Source organism: Ascaphus truei, chromosome 1 (genome assembly GCF_040206685.1).
Source record: "Ascaphus truei isolate aAscTru1 chromosome 1, aAscTru1.hap1, whole genome shotgun sequence".
In the NCBI taxonomy this organism is placed as follows: Eukaryota; Metazoa; Chordata; class Amphibia; order Anura; family Ascaphidae; genus Ascaphus; species Ascaphus truei.
The window spans coordinates 518,233,959-518,254,350 of record NC_134483.1 but is presented as its reverse complement, the minus strand read 5'-3'; the positions used below and the strand labels follow the sequence as shown (position 1 = coordinate 518,254,350).

General features: G+C 43.4%; 1 protein-coding gene across 12 annotated transcripts in view; it reads right to left on the bottom strand.

Moving 5' to 3' along the window:
* Positions 1 to 20,392, bottom strand: part of CTBP1 (C-terminal binding protein 1) — a 428,679-nt gene that overhangs the window by 103,709 nt on the left and 304,578 nt on the right. The window contains exons 1-2 of one of the 12 annotated variants that reach the window (XM_075571321.1): positions 19,272 to 19,428; positions 17,742 to 18,066 (exon numbers count right to left, since the gene is read on the bottom strand). The exons of 6 other annotated variants lie outside the window; for them this stretch is intronic. In XM_075571321.1, coding sequence (XP_075427436.1) covers positions 17,742 to 17,781 — 40 coding nt within the window. In that variant the 5' untranslated portion in view covers positions 17,782 to 18,066; positions 19,272 to 19,428. Of the gene's footprint in view, positions 1 to 15,882; positions 16,149 to 17,741; positions 18,255 to 18,741; positions 18,870 to 19,271; positions 19,438 to 20,392 lie in introns of those variants that run through there. 5 more of the 12 variants (XM_075571311.1, XM_075571331.1, XM_075571386.1 and 2 more) reach the window with 5 other exon arrangements.

The window sequence follows — 20,392 nt, the reverse complement described above, 5'->3', positions numbered from 1 at the left end:
CAGCCCGGCCCTGAATGGACAAGGTTGTTTGGCCACTACTTGAGGCCTGGAAGGGCGTAGGAACCCATTAAGCTTGACAGCGTGGGTTGCTCTAACATTTGAAGTATGATGGCATTAGTGTCAGTGGCTGGCACTTGGTTGTAAATATGTTAAAGAATGTTAATTGGCTGGCACGAATGTTAAATAAAATGCTGTGGACATTTTACATCCAAAGATGGTGTCTGTGTTTTATCGTGTCTTTTGGTGGAACAGCTGGTTGGGTTCGAGTAATGCAGGAATCCGTTAGTCAAGTGTCTTTTACAATAATTTTGGAAATGACCTGACCACTGTGTGTGTAATTATGTGATCCTAGAATCATTTTAGCTGGGTGTTAAAGCTGCAGTTGAAGCACTATCCTACATGCGTGTTCTTTTTAAAATAAATTGAGTTTTGTACTATGCGAAGATACTTGTAGCATTTATAAATATAAAAAAGAAACAATGTTAAGACATTTTTTATGTATTCTAATGTAACAAGCATTTTTGTTCCTACAGCAACCATTTACAAAGTCACATCCCCTTCCCCTTCTGAAACGGCATCACCTTTTTGAGCCCTGCCCTCTCTAGCAGTGAACCAATTGAATCTAGTGCCTGCCTGGTCACTTGATCTTGCTCACAGAACTTTGGCTGTCAATGCAGCAGAACAGGACCCAAGATACATTTAGTGAACCCCCAGCCGAATCTTCAGCGATCGATTACAGGAGAACGGATCGATCAACAATTTAGCTAATCACTTGTCAGTGTGTAGATTGTATTGATGCACATATTGAATGAGGAAAAAATAAAAAACGACAGCTTGAACTGCAGCTTTAAACAGGACTTCAATGAGGCGTGTGCCTAGACTGCATGTTTAAATCGGGCTTGTGAGATACATACTATGCCCCAGGAAGTAATATTAATATGTTACCCGTATGGGAAATATATTACATTCCTAACATATGGGTTACTTGTTAACCTGCTTTTCATTTTGTAACTGCTAAGATCAGGTGAATAAAGTGACCCTCTTCTAGTCATTCTATCTAGGGGTGAGGCGATCATAACATTTTAACATCTCTACTCATAAAGAACGGGTAAATAAAATACCAAATGTGGACCTAGGTAGGGAACCATTGGGATGATAATACTGGCTGAGTCCCTTGGATGTTTCAGACATGCTGCACAAGGCCTGAAAGCAGCAATCTCCCACAGAATCAAGTTTTTGTTGTGGTTTTATTACCTAATTTGTACCACCTGGAGATACTAAGAGGTTTAACTGCTCCACTCAAAGCTCCTGGAACCCCTTATTGCCAGGATAATTCATTTTTAACCTTTTCCAGTACTTGCAAGGGAAAACGAAGATGGCTGTGGGGTCACCCAATTAGAAGTTGCAACGTTACCTAATGATGTCATAGCTTCCTATAGTGAGACCGACCCCAGCGGCCATATTGTTTCTCCTGAACAAAAATGATTGTAAGGGACTATCAAAATTAAGTCTCTCAGGAACTGGGAGGGGAAGGGAAGCGGTCACTTGGGACCTCTTGTTTTATATAAAAGATACATAACTGTAGCTAGGTCCCCTCTGGCTCACTAGGTCCCCTTTGTCTCTCCCCTTAACTCCGGTTGCGCGCGGGGGTGAGCGCATCGCCGGAGGCTCTGGTGGTGCTGTTTGCAGGGGGCCGAAATCTTGCGCGAGGTTCGCGCATGCGCAGGGCGGCTGCGGCGGCCATTGCAAGTCGCGCATGCGCAGTATAGTGGGCACACGTGGCGGCCATAGAGCAGAGGCTCCGCGGGGACTACAAGCCCCATAGTGCTTAGGGGCAGGACACCAGCTGATGCACAGCAGCCAATAGGGCTTACGGATTCTCCTGCAGGGAGGGATTGATACAATTTGGCGCGCTGGGAAGGCAGGGTCAGTCAGAGCTGGGACACAGACAGGGGAGGGTGTATGCATGCAGGGGTCTGTGACCCTCTGCACTAGGCCAGATTCCCCATAGGCCCCAGCTAGGCCCCGACTCACAAGTAGTTTGTGGCTGCTATAGGGACAGGCCCTTAGGTAGGGACACTGCCCCATTAGCTATTTGTATAGTTCAGGGACTCAGCTGTAACGCTGCACATCCCTGATAATTGTGGTCTGGGACCAGACCACCTCTAAAGATACAGAGACGATCATAACGGTGGGACACTCCAGCGGGATATCACCCCACGCGGAGGCGGACTCGTCGCGGATGACATCGCTGGATCCCATCTGTCCTCCAGTCGGCGCCCGGGTGCTGGAACACCAGGCAGGTACTTTTACACCAAGTGCACCGACCATTGCTACACTTTCTCTAGTGGGCCGCGCGGTCTCACACATTGGGGTCGGGTGTGGGACTCTTGGGACACGGTGTGGGCTGCACGGTGGTGGGTCACGGCCGTGCGGGACTGAAGGGTAGTTGTACCATTAGTGATCATTATAGAACCGTTAAAAAATATGTGTTGCCAAGTAAAGGTATTGTTATTGTACACTGTGTGATTATTGCGATTGGGTCCTCTGAGGGGCTCCTCCCACTACGTTGGGATCCCTCTCATGTGGAGGCGCTGCACCGATATCAGTATTATTTCACTCTGTGCTCTCTGTGGCGGAGGCTTAGGCTCTCTGTGAGCCAACAGGTAAAGGCAGCACCAGTAGCCATCTTGTTCAGGGGGAAACAGGGCCACATAACTATATATCAGGAGAATAATCCATGAATAAAGAGCAGCACAGATTTAACTAAAACTACCAAACGTCCCGATTAAGCCTTCTATAATATTAGTAGCAAGGAAGCTATAGGAGCAATCTACTGTATGATCATCTACTACAAATGTTTAAACAGCTATCGCTATACAGCCATTTCTTCCTCTCATATGATATACTGTAGCATTTAAGAGGCACACGTGTGTGTTTTATTGGTTTGAAGATGAAATGTCATTTGGTTTTATAGCAGTGTTTTTTTTGCCGTATGTATAAATTGACTAAAATATGTACATTATTGTATGAGGTCTAAAAATAAAATAGCAAAAGCGTGCCTTCGACTTCCTGTGATCTCTTTTAAAATACTTTCCTTTCACATCTTCCCTCAAGCAAAACGTTTCATCCATGTCTGCTGAAGCAGGATGTCATACAATGCAGGGCAATAAACGGAAGATCCCTTCAGGGCAGACTACACTGAAGAGTTAACTTTATCACAAGGAAACTATTTGGAAATGTGAAAAAAAAAAAGAAGAATAGAATAGGGAGCCCTATGTGCCTGAATGAATTATTATCAAATATTCATAGCCCTTTCTTCAACAATCCTTGCTTTTCTTTCTGGAAGGCGAACCATGCTAAACGCAGAATGAACAGTGACAATATTACCAAAAGCTTGAGCTGAAACACCAGTGCTTGTAATGTCCCCGTTTACATTTTTCTCTGCGTCTGGGTTATGATTCCAAATAATCATTTTATTAAAATAAAAAGCCGTCGCTGCTACTTATTTGGAAATGTGCCATTAATCTGGAGGGCGTTGTGTATACAAATTAAAAATGGCAAAGAATGGTCAATAGGTCCGCATAAGGACTTCGACTGTCACCTTTGTGAGCATACCCAGGGGGTACCACATTAATCATTTTGGGGAGATGAGTGTGACCCCTTTCCTGCCCCCCCTTTCTCCTTTTACAATTCTGAATGCCTTATGCTCTAGGAACAGAGTCCACACCCACACGTGCTCTGTATGTTCAGCTGCAGTGGGGAACACTGGCACCCTTGTGTTTTTTCACACAGCACACAGTAAAGATCTATGCCTCTATTTAATATGCTGTGAAACCATATTCCCTATGCTAGAGAAGATATTAGTACCATATAGTTTTTTTTTAAATATGTCTGTCCACCCTGCTATATCTCTAAATATCTATACACACACACACACACACACACACACACAGCGGGGGTTGCAGACCGTTCTAAGACATGTGAATGTGCTCACAAGTAATATTTTTATATGCTGTATGCTATACGGTGGAGGGGTTTTAGTCACCTTTTCACCCACCATAACCTAAATAATGTGTGGTGAAGACCTACCCAAAGTTTTAAATTGCAAAGCCAGTATAACCAACCTCACACTGATGAGACCCACGAGGTGTGGGACTTATTGTGAGATGCATTTTATTCCCCCGCATACTTTAATCAGAATTAGGGAAAGGAAAAAAATAAGTTTGTCGTATGTTGATGCTTATACAGTATATACCTATTAGTGTGTGTATATACAGTATATGTGTGTGTTTGTGGGGGTGTAATACTCACGCATGTGTTGCGGCTCTCGGAATATTTTGGACAAATATATTTTTTTATTAAATGGATCTTCTTCCTTGAAAGGTTGCAGACCCCTGTCCTATATCAACTCCAATCCATTGAAAATGCTGCTGCCAGAATCATCTACCTCACTCACCGCTCCACTTCTGCTGCTCCATTACGCATATTCCTACACTGGCCTCCCATAGAAAAAGCAGAAGATCGAAGCAGCAGCCCCTCCTATAGACTAAAAACAAAAAACTTTATTGAGCTACATCAAACGGATACTCAGGACGAACATAAAAGGAATGACCTCCTCCCACTAGTTTCGGGCATGAACTGCCCTTTCTCAAGGAGTAACTAGTGGGAGAAGGTCATTCCTTTTTTGTTCGTCCTGAGTGTCCGTTTGACGTAGCCCAATAAAGTTTTTTGTTTTTAATTTTTCACTGGTGAGTCTCAGTCTATAGGAGGGGCCGCTGCTTCGATCTTCTACTTTTTCTATTGTGCTTCCGGATCGTGCCCGCGCCACGGAGTCTCGCTCACCACCGTCCAGGTGCCACGCGACGCCAGGAGAGTGAGGACAAACAGGACGGTATTTATCGTGTGTATATTGCAACTCCATACCGATCCACTTTACTGGTTTATTGCAGCTGTACACATATGCATATACAGGTCTGTTACCGGTAATCCCTCCAACTCTTTCTCCTTCTCTGGCCTTATCTCCGCTATCTCCATTTAATCATTATACCAGGCTTTTTTTAGCTAATGAGTAGTGTATACCTTTGAGCCTTACAGACGGTTTTTCCTAATTTCACTGGCCTCCCATAGCCTCTAGAATTCCCCTTAACTGTAGTAATGACTTACAAAAGGTCTCACCGACGCTATCCCCCTTACATCTCAGCCCTCATCCCCAAATACACAGTACCTACAGTAAACGCCCCCTATGTTCTGCCCACAATATCTGCCTTTTCTGCTACCTTACTTCCTCTCGCTCATGCCTTCAAGACTTCTCCCGTGTTGCTCCTTCACTCTGGAATTCCCTAGCTTGTTCTATCAGGCCGTCCCCTGATATTTAAAAACTCACTGTTTCAAGGAAGCTTATCTGGGATAACTCCAACATCGATCCCCCTCTAAACTAGCTGTGTGGCTCGCACAATCTCCCACCCTATATAACATCCCCCACAAAATCTTAATGGAATCAGCTGTTGGGCATGGCCATATTTCAACCTGAGATAGACTCCATCCTACAATGAACAGCCACTTTACTGCGGAACATGTTGGCACAAATAAAACAATAATAATTTTGCGTGTAGCTTCACGTTACCTAATGGTTGATGTTGCATTCTTGTAAATAAATGTATTCTCTTTGTAATGTCAATGTACGCTTCTTTAACATTTTGTCTCAATAGATTCAAATGTTCGGAATCAATTGATCCAAAGCTGGGTGGTAGATCTAATTAATGGCTTCAGAAAATCACTTCTTGTACGACTCGGATGTGGTCCATTGTGTCCTATCCACTGTGAAATCCCACTTGTTCTCTAGGCTGGCCGAAGTCTGCGGTTTGTTGCAGCAGATTAGCGAGTATCTTAGTAAAAGGTGATTGAAGTAGACTGACTGGTCTGTAGTTCTTGAGGTCTCCCTTCTTGTGGATATTGTTCTGCAATTTTCCTGTTCTTCAAGCAGCATGGAATTTTGCAAGGATTTTCTCTACTTCCCCAGCTTACGTTAAGATTTATGTTCCAATTCCATCTTCCCCAGGAGCCTTCCCGTTCTTCATGGATTTTATTGCTTTTGCCAGTTCTTCCGTAAGATCACATGGTACAGATGTAGCCAAGGTTATTGCACCCACTGGTGGGTTATGGTGGGATATTCTGTGATATTCAGCATTGTAAAGCAGTATTCTGCGTTATGAGCAGGTGCAATAACCTTGGCTACATCTGTACATCATTGGTGGTTTCTTCTTGCTATATTGTACATTACAGAGATCCCCAGTTCCCAAGATATAACACCGTTTACCATTGGACGAGAATGTCAGCCAGGGGGCAGCCTCATAACAGCGTCAATAGAAAGCTGTGACATCAGGAGTCAACGTCGCAGATTTCTATTGAAGACCCCATATTTGTATATATTTTTTTATCTCAAGCCGGCACAAAGAAAACTAGAACAGTCCACCAAGGTCAGGGAACTCCAATTAAGATCTGGGGAACACACTGGTTCAGGTAATACAGCACTAACAAAAAAAAAAACTTTATTTGGGGGGGAGGGTGTGCTTTATATGAAGCTGAGCTCATACAGCCTGGTTATCGAGAAACTCAAAAGTTGGCCTCTCCTCAGGTTGGCTTTCCATCGAAAGCGCTCAGAATACTTTTGGGTTGTCAAACAGGAAAGATGTCTTAGAATTATTGCAGGTCATACTTTTGGGGAAGTGCCTGCCCTACCAGGATGTGAGTATTTGCATATTTTTCAGGGGAACCTGCCAATGAGACATATGGTGAGTGGGTTGCACCACACTCCACCTGTCTTCAGGAGGATAGTACCCATTATATGACACAATAGGTACTATATCAATTGTTAGTACCCTGGTACAGTGGTTTGGCTTATTATCATTTTGAGATATACCTGCATTTGAGCGCTTCAGCTATTTTCCATACTTTTGGGGAGCCTTTATTAAGAAGCCTAAAAGTAATGATATCAGTATATGGGAATCCCGATCACTGACGTACTATTCTAACTTGTTGGGACTGCACTTTTAAAAAGGGGCAAGGACCAACATGATCTAATGCCAGTGACATGTTTAAGGGATCTCATCTGTGCAATTGATACTTTTTTTAAGTTAGACTTGGGAGGCGTTTGATTTCCCCTGGCTGCTCCCTTTTGTGCTATGTTTACTGTGTGTTCAGCAAGTACAACAAGGAGTTGCCCTCCCCACAAGTTTATTGGTTCTCTAAGGACAGGTTGGAATAAGGGGAAACACTTGATTGACAACCACTTTCCCCATTCATAGGCCCCTAAGAAATTCAACTGGCCTTTGTGGGATTGCCCATTTAAAGTTCCAAATATACAGCAGGGGCTGCAATAAAGCAAAAGAACTCAGCCATGTAAGAGGCAAGCAAACGGTTAACAAGACTACCCGTGCTTTGTTGCTTTTACTCGTCTCTCACGAGTAAGAGGCTCTGCTTGCAGGCAGAATAATCTCCGAGGCTTCCAAGCATAAATTCAATGGTCACGTCACTTTCACCAATCTTCAAATCAGGCCAAATTATATAACACGGCGCTCCCGGCAACGGACAAGTCAGTTGAGATTGCACAGCAACGTTAATGCTAAAATCTTCGCAGGTACAGTGTTTCATGGGGGTTCAGTTTAAGTGTTGATTAAACAGTGAGAAAACGCTCGTTGAACCTTTATTGTAGAGACATTGCATTGTAAAAGATAGACTTTCTAAAATAAAGCTTCCTTTATTTGGAGGCTCCTCAGCCAGCGAAGGGAAATACACACGTGAAGAGTAAACAGTTTCATGCGTAGGAGGACATACATCCACCTCAGTCCTCTCAAACAAGTCTTGGGGTCATCCGCTCTTGGCATCTCTGGGTGGATAGAGAGGGCATTTGCCAAAGCAGCTCAGGGACATTATTAGTCACAAATGAGAGTCAGCACATACAGCAAAAATAGAGAGAACACAGTGGTCAATCAGAAGCATTACAGACACACACAACACAAGTGATCTCAACTCCAAGAGGCCAATCAATGAATTAACAAGTGCAGAAGTGAAGAAGAAAAAACGAATATCCAGCTAGAATACATCAATTATATTAACCCATAGAGTGCCCTAGTGCTTCCCCTCCCTATGCAGCAGGTGAGCAGAGTTATTTCTATTAAAAATATTTAATAAGAAGGAGACTCCTCCATTCCTTCTGCAACTGTGGCACGCAGTACTTGCAATGACATCATTATCCGGAGACACACCAGAGCGGTAACACAGAGACAATCTTCCACACACACACGGCATAAAGTGTAAGGCTGCCCTGTAGCTCATCCAGTCACTAGAAGCCACCTATCGCCCCCCATGATGGTACGGAAAGTATGACAATACTAATTGATGGTAACACAGGAGCAGGGGGGGCAATCAGAGTTGTAGGGGGAGGGAGAAGGGACCCTTAATTTGTGATGGGGAATGCAAGGGTTTAAAAATAAAAAGTAGGGGGTTCCTTCTCCCCCAACCCCTACATAATCAATCAGGTCTGATCCCCTCCAAGCAATCGGGGGAAGGGGGAATCAGAGTTGCAGGTGGATAGCTGAGGACGGACCCCATTTGTAGAAATAAATATTATATAAATTATATACATCATATATACACACACACACACACACACACCGTTCTAAAAATAAAAAAAACACATACACATTGCACGAGTTTTCATGTATACATACACACACACACACACACTTTTGCACCTATCTACAGTATATACACTTTTGCCCTTTTCCATATATTTCTGTACGTGCAATTATATATCAATAAATCATAGAAGCAGCGGGCACATGATATCAGTGTTGCCTGAACAGTTTATTTTGACGTCTTAGTTCGAGATGGAGCCCTTATCAAGAACCTAAATAAACTTGTCAGACAGCCCGGCTATGAATCGCCCGCTGCAGAGCATCGCGACTCCGGGTTCTGTTTAATTTCATTGTGTTTTTTGACGTAAATCCATTTGGTTTGTTTTGAATGATTGTAGTCCCACAAACCCATGAAATCGAATCAGATTCCCATGGTCATCACAACCAGTAATCAAGAAGCGTTCATCCTTCTTACGGCATAAAATGATAAGGCAACACCATTTTCACCCTTTCAAAACATCAACGGGTCGTTTCCCAGTTTGATTTTGGGGATCATCTCCAGTAAGAAAACCTGGGTACCACCCATCTCCCTCCCCCCACCCCACTTGGCATAGAGTTATGTACTGAAGTAGGGGGTTACTCAATTGTCACAACTACAAAACACATGTTGCATATACAATGTATTTTAACAAAAACTCATTGGCACATTTTCCCCCCACAAATATGTATTCCACGTTGATTGACTTTGGTAGTCTCCTCTATCAATGAAGCAGCGTACCCCCATATTTGTAGGCAACGGTCGTTGGCGGGCGGCCAGAGTTGCCACCTTCTACTGAAGGCTAACCCAGAGATAATATTTAAAAATTTAGCTCTTACCTTCAGTGGCGGCGTCTCCTTGCATCCTCCTGACCTTTCCCCCTGCAACTCCAGTCAATATGGCTGCACGGCGTCAAAAGGTGCAGCGTTGCCATGACAACGGGGATACTACGTGACATCCCGGGGCGTCGAGTTGCCACGACAAAGGGGCGGCTTGTGGCACCATGTTGTCATGTCAATGCAGCGTCACGTGACGTCACCTAGCATCTCATCATGACAATGGGCACCACGTGATGCTGTGACGTCACGTAGCATTCCCGTTGACATGGTAATGCAGCGCCATTTGATGCCGCGCAGCCATATTGACAGGAATTGCAGGGGGAGATGCCGGGAGACGCCGCCACCCGGAGGTTTACAAGTTAAACCTGCAGCCCGGAGAAATGTGGCCAAAACCCGTAGTCTCCGGGTCAAACCCGGAGTGGTGGCAACCCTGCGGGCGGCAACAAAATGCACCCAAACCCTGGCGTCACATTCTAATGAACCATCCCAGGATTCCTCTAATTGTCTACTTTCAGAAAATAGAAGTGGCGGTTCCAAATCTAATGCTACTGTAGTTTCGGACACGAATGTGAAAACATTAACTAAGCAAAAAGAAAATATATTCAAGCTTACATTTGATAAAAGGACCGCAACACTTTTTTTTTAATGGTGTGCAATATGGTTCATACAGAAAAAAATGTGTATAACCATATTAACTAACTGCATTGCAAAGTTTGAAAAATTATTTCTTTTTTTTTGGATACTAATTAGAATGGGGAGGTCTCATGACCAAATATACATGGGACAATACCAATTAAAAATTCAACTTTTGGTATACTGTATGGTTTGCTAGTTACACCACAACACTGACACAGAAACTACGGTCGATACATTTTATTTAATAAAAGTGGAAATTACATTGCACCTGTAGGTAGCAACTACCATTGGTTGTACAAAAAGTGATTCCCCAAAAGTTATTCTTGTGGGGAACAACACAATACCCATTCAATGCCACTGACAGGGGAGCCCGGGGGCGGGGGAGGAAAGGAAGAGCCAGGACAAGTGTCCAGGGCCCGGAGGCTCTGGGGGTCACCGCTGACCAATGCCGAAATTTCAGCCCGCCCAGAGGTCGGTCTCAATTTCCGTGCCTGGCTGCCAGGGCGTCTGTGTGCGGCAGAGCCCGAGCTCACCTCTGTTATAGGACCCTCTCTAATCAAGGCAATAACCCCGGGCCAGCCAATACCAGAAGCTCAGGTCTAACTTCCGAAACTTGACACTGAGCACGAGGTCCACTCCGCTCTCAGTTCACTTCCTAATCGTCGGTCCCACTCGGCAGCTAGGTAAGTTCCAGTACTCAGCTCACCGAGGCCTAGGTCCAACACACTGTCCAGGGAATAGCGGTCCGAGGGCTTGTACCCATGTCTCCACTTCATCTGGTGTGTAATCTCAGAAAATACACACTTTAGGGGGGGGGCATTTTTTTATGCTATAGGGGTTTTTTTTCTTGCCCAGGATATTAAATTCTCAAGATGGTATAAATTTATGACAATAAATATAAAGCCAACTCTATGTAAAAAAGATTCCCAGCTAGAATGTTTTTGGGGGAACAAATAAACCATAAATTCCTTGTGATGTGTACCTTTAGTAAATATATACTTTTATGGGAGTATTTTTATGCAAAAGGATAGTTTTGTCTTTCCAATGATGGTGTGCACCTTTTGACTTCAGGCCTTAAAAATTCAGGCGTTAAGGAGAGCAACGCAGTCTTACAAACATTGGGTCTCTATTTGCCAAAGCAGTATGTACACCTATACGGTATCAGTGTACTCAGCGTATCCAGAGCGATAATATTTAGCATCCGTTCCATGACTATACCGAGCTTGTGTGAGAAATTAATGCAAACTCCAAAACTGGTGCAAATATCAAATTGAAGACCAGTTTCACAAAAATTGTCGGACTGAATTTTTGTGGGAAACATGTCACCCATGTTTAAATTCCTTTGACATATTTTCACAAAATACCACAGGCAATGCCAACGGTCTGCACTTTTTGCATTCAGCCTGAAAAATTTAGGCATAAGAGCCTTATACAATCTTACTAATTTGAGACCTCTATTGGTCAAAAAAGGAGTACATGAACCTTTCCATATATGGTATCAATGTACATAGGAGACCCAGGTCAATGACATTAATCATTTATTTCCATGATCACACTGAGCTTGTTTGATCCAAAGTCCAACAGTGGCCTTGATATTTTTGTCATAAATTGACATTGTTTTCAAACATTCCCAGGCAAAGCCTTTTTGTTTGTGAGGAATGAACGATACCACGCTACTTTTACATTCAGGCCTGGTGAAAGCAGTCTAGCTTGTATATCCATACAGATCTGTTCCCAATGCACTCACGGGACACAGGCCAAGATCATTTAGTATTGATTCTAATGAAAGCATTACATTTGATAAGAGAGATCTGGAACAATTGTAAGAAAATACGTAGGTTTTATTTCTTAATTTTTATGACAATAAATCGTAAACATGTGATATGCAAACCAATGAAAAACTCAAATTGTGCTAAAAAAAAAAAAACGATTTACTGTATAGGTTTTAAAGATACACAAAGTCACTCAGAGGAATTAAACAAATGTTTAGCAACATTTTTTAAATTGGCTTGCCCACGCTGGTGGCAACAACCCCTGGCAGCGAAAAGGTTAAACAATCCCTTTGTCAAATGTTTGGATTAATGGTCTATTCATATGCAAACTACTTGTATTCACATGTCCTTGCTAATTCACTAGTTCTTCTTGCAGTGTGCTGTAGGTGTATTATAAGAATATAATATATGCCCACAACGAGCTTTATTAGGAGATGGACTTTTTACTCCTATGGGTGCTGCAGCGCAGTAACAGCGCAGGGATTAAGGGGTGAACGACAGGACCTGCATTCTACAGCAAAGTAGAGGCATATATCTGAGAACACAACTCACGGCTTACATTAGTCCAAATGCTAAAAATGGAAGGAATTTATTACACCCCTGGAAAAATACCATTCAAATCTCAAAAGGGAACTTCTTTTCTTTGATGGCTTTGAAAATAAAATATTATGCGCATACAATTCCTTTGCGTGCCGACGCCAGGAATATCGATAGCTGCATCTCAGACAAGTGATGTTTGCACAGACTAGAGCAAGTAAATCACTCATCCCACAGGATGCTTCGGTAGCAGGCAGACAATTACTAAGGACCCGGTGACAAAAATCGGGCCTTTGAAATATATTTGTAGTACTTATCATAGCCATAAAATGTATGTTTTCTGATACTTAATGGACAAACTAAATCGTATGAATAAGATTACATTATAAAATAATAAATACAACAATAATGATAGGGCTGATAATTGATTATTTTTATTCCCTGGCCAGCAATATAGACCAGACGCTCCAGTGGGCCAGTATGCATAGTCTTACTTTAAATAATGGTGCACCAAGAATACAGTGCTTAAAAAAACCAAAACAATAGGATGCAAGTCTTTTTTTTTTAGGGTACCAGATTGCAAGCTCCTCCGACAATTAATATCAGTTATAGGTCTCGGATCATTTATTTACAATTTAAGCTCGCCTCCTGCTCTGTATTCCTACAGCAGCTGCAACTGCTGGGACAGCACAGCTGTGCGAGGTCCAATAGAACAACGCAGGCTGCAGCATCTCTGCTTACAGTCCAAGAGTGAGCACTAAAGCAAGCCCATCTGGCCAGAGAAGAGCTATTCCCAAGGTCACCCTGCTATTCACCATGCTATTGACTATTCTAAATAAGGATGTAGCACTGTCTGCGTTGTGAAGCGCCACTTGGATTGCATCCTTCACCGTTCTAAGACAGCGAGGGCCTTTGGGACAAGCAACCGTGTGCATTGGAAAGCCCCACAAATTTGACGGTGCCCGATGAAAGAAAGGCTGAAACGGTCAGTTAACAACTGGCCAAGATGACTACAAAGCAACAATAGATAAGGTGGTCTATTTCAGTGGTTCCCCTGGTACCCCCCCCCCCCCCTCCTCTAAAAAGGTCAGGTGTTAAGGATATCCCTGCTTCAGCACAGATGGCTCAATCAGTCCATGCGGTTCAATCAGTGGCTTAGACTGAGCCACTGATTGAGCCACCTGTGCTGAAGCATGGATATCCTTAACACCTGACCTGTTGGGGGGGAGAGGTGGGGGGGTCTTCAGGACTGGAGTTGAGCAGCACTGAACGCAATTTAATATGTTGGGTTTTTTTCTTATTATGGTCACATTTTGTGGCAATTTCCTTCAAGGACTGGCTGTCAGGAAAGTTCTCAGTCACCCCAGCACACAGTGGAGAAGGAAACTGGTTCATAAAGGGTTTAGTGACAGCTGGGTCTCTAAGAGCCTTAGTGACCTCATAATCAGCTTTCAGAAATGGGATGACCTGAAAACTTACTTTGTGAAGGAAAATAAAGTCCAAGACGACATTTGTGGTTTAATAATGATATTAATATTACATTTTTTTCCCCCTTACATAGCGCTGACAGATAAGAAAACTCCAAAAAAGTACTCAATTTTATACTGTTAAAAAGATAATACGAAAATATTAGTGCTGACAGTGTACACACGAGTCACTGCCCTGTAGCGCTTACAATCTAAATTCGGGGCCTGAGGGAGATATTGACCTTGCCCAAGGTCACAATGACGTGACTCAGGGATTCGGGCTCACCCACCTACCAACCAGCGACATAACTCGCTGTCCTATAAAATGTACCTCCTATGTCATGGTCCTTGGCGAGCCAGAGGCCTATTCACAGACGTGAAAACATTGGGTTTCTTAGGAGGCGATCGTGCTGACCGCTCCATCGAAGAGGTCGGCCTAATTGAAATTAAAGTTCCGCCTCCTCCCCACTAAATGTTTGTGAGCTCTACTGTAGTGCTGCTCAACTCCAGTCCTCAAGACCCCCCCACCCCCAACAGGTCAGGTTTTAAGGATATCCCTGCTTCAGCACAGGTGGCTCAATCAGTCCCTGCTTCAGCACAGGTGGCTCAATCAGTCCCTGCTTCAGCACAGGTGGCTCACCTGAGCCTGTGCTTTAACAGAGCACCTGTGCTGAAGCTGAGAAATCCTTAAAACCTGACCTGTTGGGGGTTGGGGAGGGGAGGGGGTCGAGGACTGGAGTTGAGCGCCCCTGCTCTACTGAAGCGATCACAAGGCTGAAAGTCGCACGGGTCGTGACAGGCCGGCCTTCCAGCAGCATAAAAGGGGTTAACATATCAAGACGCAGACGTTGTGTGGTAAACTGCACTTTTTGACGCAATAAAATGAAGTAACACAAAAAAAAACAAGCAAGACTCTTTTTCCAGAAGTTCTTTTCAACCACATTGCAATGAGAGAGGCGGAGAAAATGCTGGAACTGCAGAATTACAAAAGGTAATATATACGCAGAAAGTCACGACGTTCTGCGGAAGCAAATATAGTCACAATATTTCATATTCCAAAATTATCACCAAATACTCGCATACCTACCAAGCCATGAAGAGGTTAAAGGAGTATATCCAAGCAATATCCTGTGTGTGTGTGTGTGTTTTTTTTTTTAAATAAATCAGTTCTGTAGTATTAGATAATACTTAATACCTTATTTTTGTTGTTGTTTTTTTTTTTTTTTTTTAATTTGACTCAATGCCATTTTAAATGAGTTTTCATTTCTATAGCAGGCTTTAGCCCACCTCCCCAGCAGTGCAAGATCTTTGCAACGCTTTCCGGTTTGTGAGAATTTGCTGCCAATATTCCCAGCAGTTTGAGCTGCACACTACGACAATAGATAATGTTACCGCATTAATATAAGAATACATTGTAGCCGTTAAGTTACACTGACTGAAGGATTGCTTTGAAACGGAAAGGCGGCCATTTAGTGAACCCTGGGAAGCAGGGTTTTGCAGATCGATCACGGGAGAACTAAATGATCGGCAGCTTAGGTAATTAGTTTTCAATAAAGGTAATCCAAGGCTGCATACATTAAAACAACAAATATATTTTTTAAGCTACTTAGATTGCCTCTAAGAAGGCAGACACAGGAGAGCAAAGCAGCATCAACATACCAGGCTTAGCGAAAGGTGGCTGTTTTGACAGCAATGAATGACGTGGAGTTCATTTTCAACCTAAGCACAAGGCCCAGATACAAAACCGCGATGGCACAGACAACAATCTGAATATATGTGCACAAATTACAGCTTGACTGACATGATATTTCAACAGAAGTGCCAGGAAATGCAATTATTCCCCTTCCAATTGAAAATGCATAGTAAATGACGCCACGTACAGCCAAACGGTGATAAAAAAAAAAAACTGACAGCAGGAAAAACAACAACAGGAATCCAATTTTCCACGTGCACTACCTGATAACGGTCTTCTGTCGCTTATATCCTAATCCTGTCACAGAAGCACCCTGTATCTGCCTTCATCCCTGCAAGAATGGTCCGTGCACCCACCATCCCCTCTGCAGAGATGCACACTTTCTGAACTGGATCAGTAACTGGCCAGGAGCGGAGGCGGATGCTTTTTAATGCCATTCCTGCTACACACTGCTCTATACGCAGAGCTGTGACATTAAAACACCACTTCGTTGTTTTTACAGATCACACATTGCACATTACATTTTGTCAAGTGCGCAGCATTCAGAAATGGTATATTTAGGTGTGCTCTGACGCTACAATTCACACACCCATACATACACACACCCCCGGAGGATTGTCCTTGGTCATAAACTTAATTTTTTACATAAAGTAGATGCTGCATGTATATACAGACAATTATCCAGTTCTGTATAATATTGCACACTAATAAAAAAAAAAGATAAACACACACACACACACACACACACACACACACAGTGCTGTACACTAATACATTCGATGGGCACCGTCATTACATAATGAAGCATCATGCCTCCCTGCAAATGGCTGACTAATACGCAAAGGATGACAGAAGAGCTATTTCCACAAAATGCAAACGAGGCAGCAGAACTCGGAATTCCTCGAACTCGTTCCCCCGGCAAAGAGCAGCATTGTGTTTATAAGGAGCAGCAGCAGCGCCTTACTAGGACATGGAACAATTCAACAAACACCCGCACACTCTGCATTCTGGGGAACCTTTCATTATGTTTCTCTGCGCCCTCGGAAAACACATCCCCACAAGCAACGCTGCTATTTATTTAAACCGCCCCTTATAAATCGTCACTTGACCACATTAGTGACCAACCCGTACAAAGCAACCATTTTTTTCAGGAGCCAACAGCAAACGCAGCAGTGTGAGGGTCTGACATCTGTCAGTCTTGTATCTCGTTATATTCAAATTGGCTGCCCTGAGCATGGAGTCTGACCAGGCACATGGGGTATTGCGCTTACCTCTGGACAAAATCGGTCAATAACATACAGGTCTGGTTCAAGTCCCCCAAACTAGGTTTCTTTTAAATGAAGGACAGATTTGCATTGTAAAAACACCAACCCCCCCCCCCCCCTCCGTCTCCTACAAATTGCTGCCTCCTGGAAACCTGCCCCAGTTGAGTCGTCCAAAAAATGTTGCAGCTTTTAGAGGCAAGAATGATATTTCGCTCCATAAGCATGAAAACGAAGCTCAATTAATATACACATTTTCTTTAAAGCACATATTGTTTTCATAGCGATTCTTCCAGCTCAAATGTGGAGGAGCGATTAATAAGATCAGATCTAAAGCTCTTAAGATTAACATGTACAGTCACAGTCACATCTCCCTGCTAGGTTCACATTTGCATTAACGCATCAGACGATGCTTCCGTTTTCGTCTTTTAATCTGCGAAATTAAAATGACTTTTGTCTTTCAAAACCAAAGCACCGTGAATTTAACCCCATCATAGACGGGAGGAGCCAGAAATGCTGGGGGGTTTTTTTTTTTTGTTTTTTTTTCTCCCAGCATCATTAAACGACTAATAAAAAGGGAGGTAAAGGTTATCCAATTATAAAAAAACATCCTATCCCTCTCAGCGGCCGGAAGTTTGGAAATCTTCTGCACTGCAAACTATTCGCTGATCATTCAAACTTACATTTTAATTTTTTCTGTTTCTCCTTGCTATTTTTTTTTATTTATTTTTTTCCTTTCACATCCCTATTAGCGGGGCCTGCAACGCATTGCTTCGCCGTGTGCGTCAGCTCCTCCCAGAAATGTAAAAGGGGTTAATAGAAAGAGCCTCGCAAGGGAAGGCTGGAGCGGAGTAACTTACATTTTTCAGCCGCCAAGGGAAAAAAGTTCCAAGCATGCATCCTAAGCACCTAATAACACCAGCAGAGGCGATTTCCTTCCGGAGGACCCTCACAACCACAGGTTATCTTTCAAGCCACAGATCCGCCTGACGTCCCCAGAGGGCCCCAAAACAGGCACGGCCGGGCCCTAAAGGTTTCTGCGACAAAGACCAAAAGCAAATATCCTCCTTTGTAACAGCACCGCCGCGCACAGCAACTCTCATCTCAATCACTGCCGGACGACGCGCCGATAAGATTTGCCGCGTGCTGTGTGTGCTTTAAAATATCCACCGCTCCATCACAAATCTTGGGAAACATTAAAAAGGGGGGAAAAAAAAAAAAAAAAAAATTTTAAAGTGAGGAAAAAAAAAAAGGCAAAAAAAAAAAATAATGACGTGTACAATGAAAAATTCAAAAGATTCAGAAAAATGAAAGTAATTTCACTGCCGTTCCCCCCCCCCCCAGCATCACCTGCCAGATATTTTAGCTGATACCAGCAATAAATTTCCCTTCAACAGAACTGATTGTTTCCCCCCCCCCCCTTCCCTTGAAAGAAGTTCTTAACCCCCCCGTCCTCTTAAAAATGTCTTCAACGCCACGCAATTTAAAAAAAAAAAAAAATTTTAAGCGTCCTGCCGAAATGATGATCTCAACTAAATGTGTTTCTATTGCCAAGGCGGGGAACGGGGAGGGGGGGTAGGGGATGGGGAATAGGGAGGAGGGGGGGGGGGGGACTTCCCCTTTCAGCCCAGCTCTCTGCCTGCAAAACCAGCCTGTTTGCTCGGAAACAAGCGTGTGTCAGCACTGGGATGGGATCTGCCTTTTAACATTGCGCTGCAACGCTCTGCTGGCCCCTTGTGGGGGGTTTATTCCGTTTCGGATTAGGGTCGCTTAATGATTGCAGGTTCCCTCCGCGCTTAAAAGCCAGCAAGCAAAACTAAAACTACCCCGGGTCTCTCAAATGTGTCAAATCATGTTTACCTGTCGTCCACTGCGGTTAAAATCCAGTGACACAGGTTTAAAGCATCGGCAGAATTATCAAAGGGGACGCGGAGATGAATCTATTCCACTAAATCACCCCCCCCCCCCCCAAAAAAAATTAACAAAAAAAAAAAAATGAAATTATTAAGAACAATACGGAGTTATTATAATTCCCCCAAGAGTCTGACGCGGGGATCAAAAATAAAGACGCTACGGCAGAAAAATAGCAGTGTCCCGGCTTCTGTTGGCGTGTGCATGGTGAGCATACTGCTCTATCAGCACAGTGGGGTTATAAATAACCTTTTATTCTGCAGCAAGCCTTTAAAAAAAAAATTATGCTCTCTCCCTCACTCCCTCATTGACTCACACACACAAAGCCAGGAAGGAATCAAGCCAGCAGAGAGAAGGGGGATGGGAGCAGTTCCAGCGTTTAAATACACACACAGATAGCCATGGAGCTTACAGCCGGTCTCCAAAATATATATATATATGGAATAAAATGAATACGGCGTAAGAGAACTCAACATTACCTAGAGGCAAACCCTTGTTTAGCAAGTGAGAACTTCCCATTGAGGTGTGTGTCCAGCCTCTCTAAAAAATGAGATATGGAAAATTAATCCCAAGCATATGGCGGCCACTTCAATTTTTCCCAGAAGTAAGACACATACAGGCGCATGCACACACACACATGCGTGTACACACGCACACACACACACACAGCCCAAACTCCACTGTCTGGGCAAGTGGGAGAGGCAGAGGGGCGGAGCGGGCAGCAGCCGGAAACAAATCTCTTGTTTCTAAACAGGAACTATTCAGTGAAAGCCGAGCGGGAGGGAGACCCCAGAGCACAGCTCGCAATGTTGCAAAGGCTCCCCAGATACAATGTAGTCTTAAACCATTCTGTATAGAAAGTGTAGCACATTTATTTATTCATTTTATTTATTTATAAAATGTTTTACCAGGAAGTAATACATTGAGAGTTACCGCTCGTTTTCAAGTTTGTCCTAGACATTGTTAATGACAAATAATGCATGGTTACAAATACAGTTACATAAATGAACAGGGTATACATTATATACAATACATTGCATGCACAGTTAGAGAAGATGTATGTATATATCTTTATTTGCATAAAATTCTTTTGACCAGAATATTTCATGAGCCGCAACACGTGCATGAATATGAATACACCCCCACAAACACAGTGTACATGATACATACATAGACTGTACACACACACACTAATAGGTACATATGCATTAACATACAGTACGACAAACTTACTTCAATCGGAATTAGGGAAATAAAAAAATACGTAGGGGAACAAAATGCATCTCACAATAATAAGTTTTTTTCATTGTTATTCTGTGCAAAACAGTCTATTCATTCATTTGTCATTTCCACCCACCCGTGGGCAAAAAACGCGAAGTAAATCAAAATATGATTGGTCCTGCATATTTATTTACTCTCTCACTCTTCCTCCCCTCCTCTCACCCTCGTCCCCCCCTCCTCTCACTCTTCTCACTCTCTCCCCCCCATCTCTCACTCTTCTCACTCTCTTCCCCCCCCCATCTCTCACCCTTCTCACTCTCTTCCCCCCCATCTCTCACTCTTCTCACTCTCCCCCCCCAATCTCTCACTCTCTTCCCCC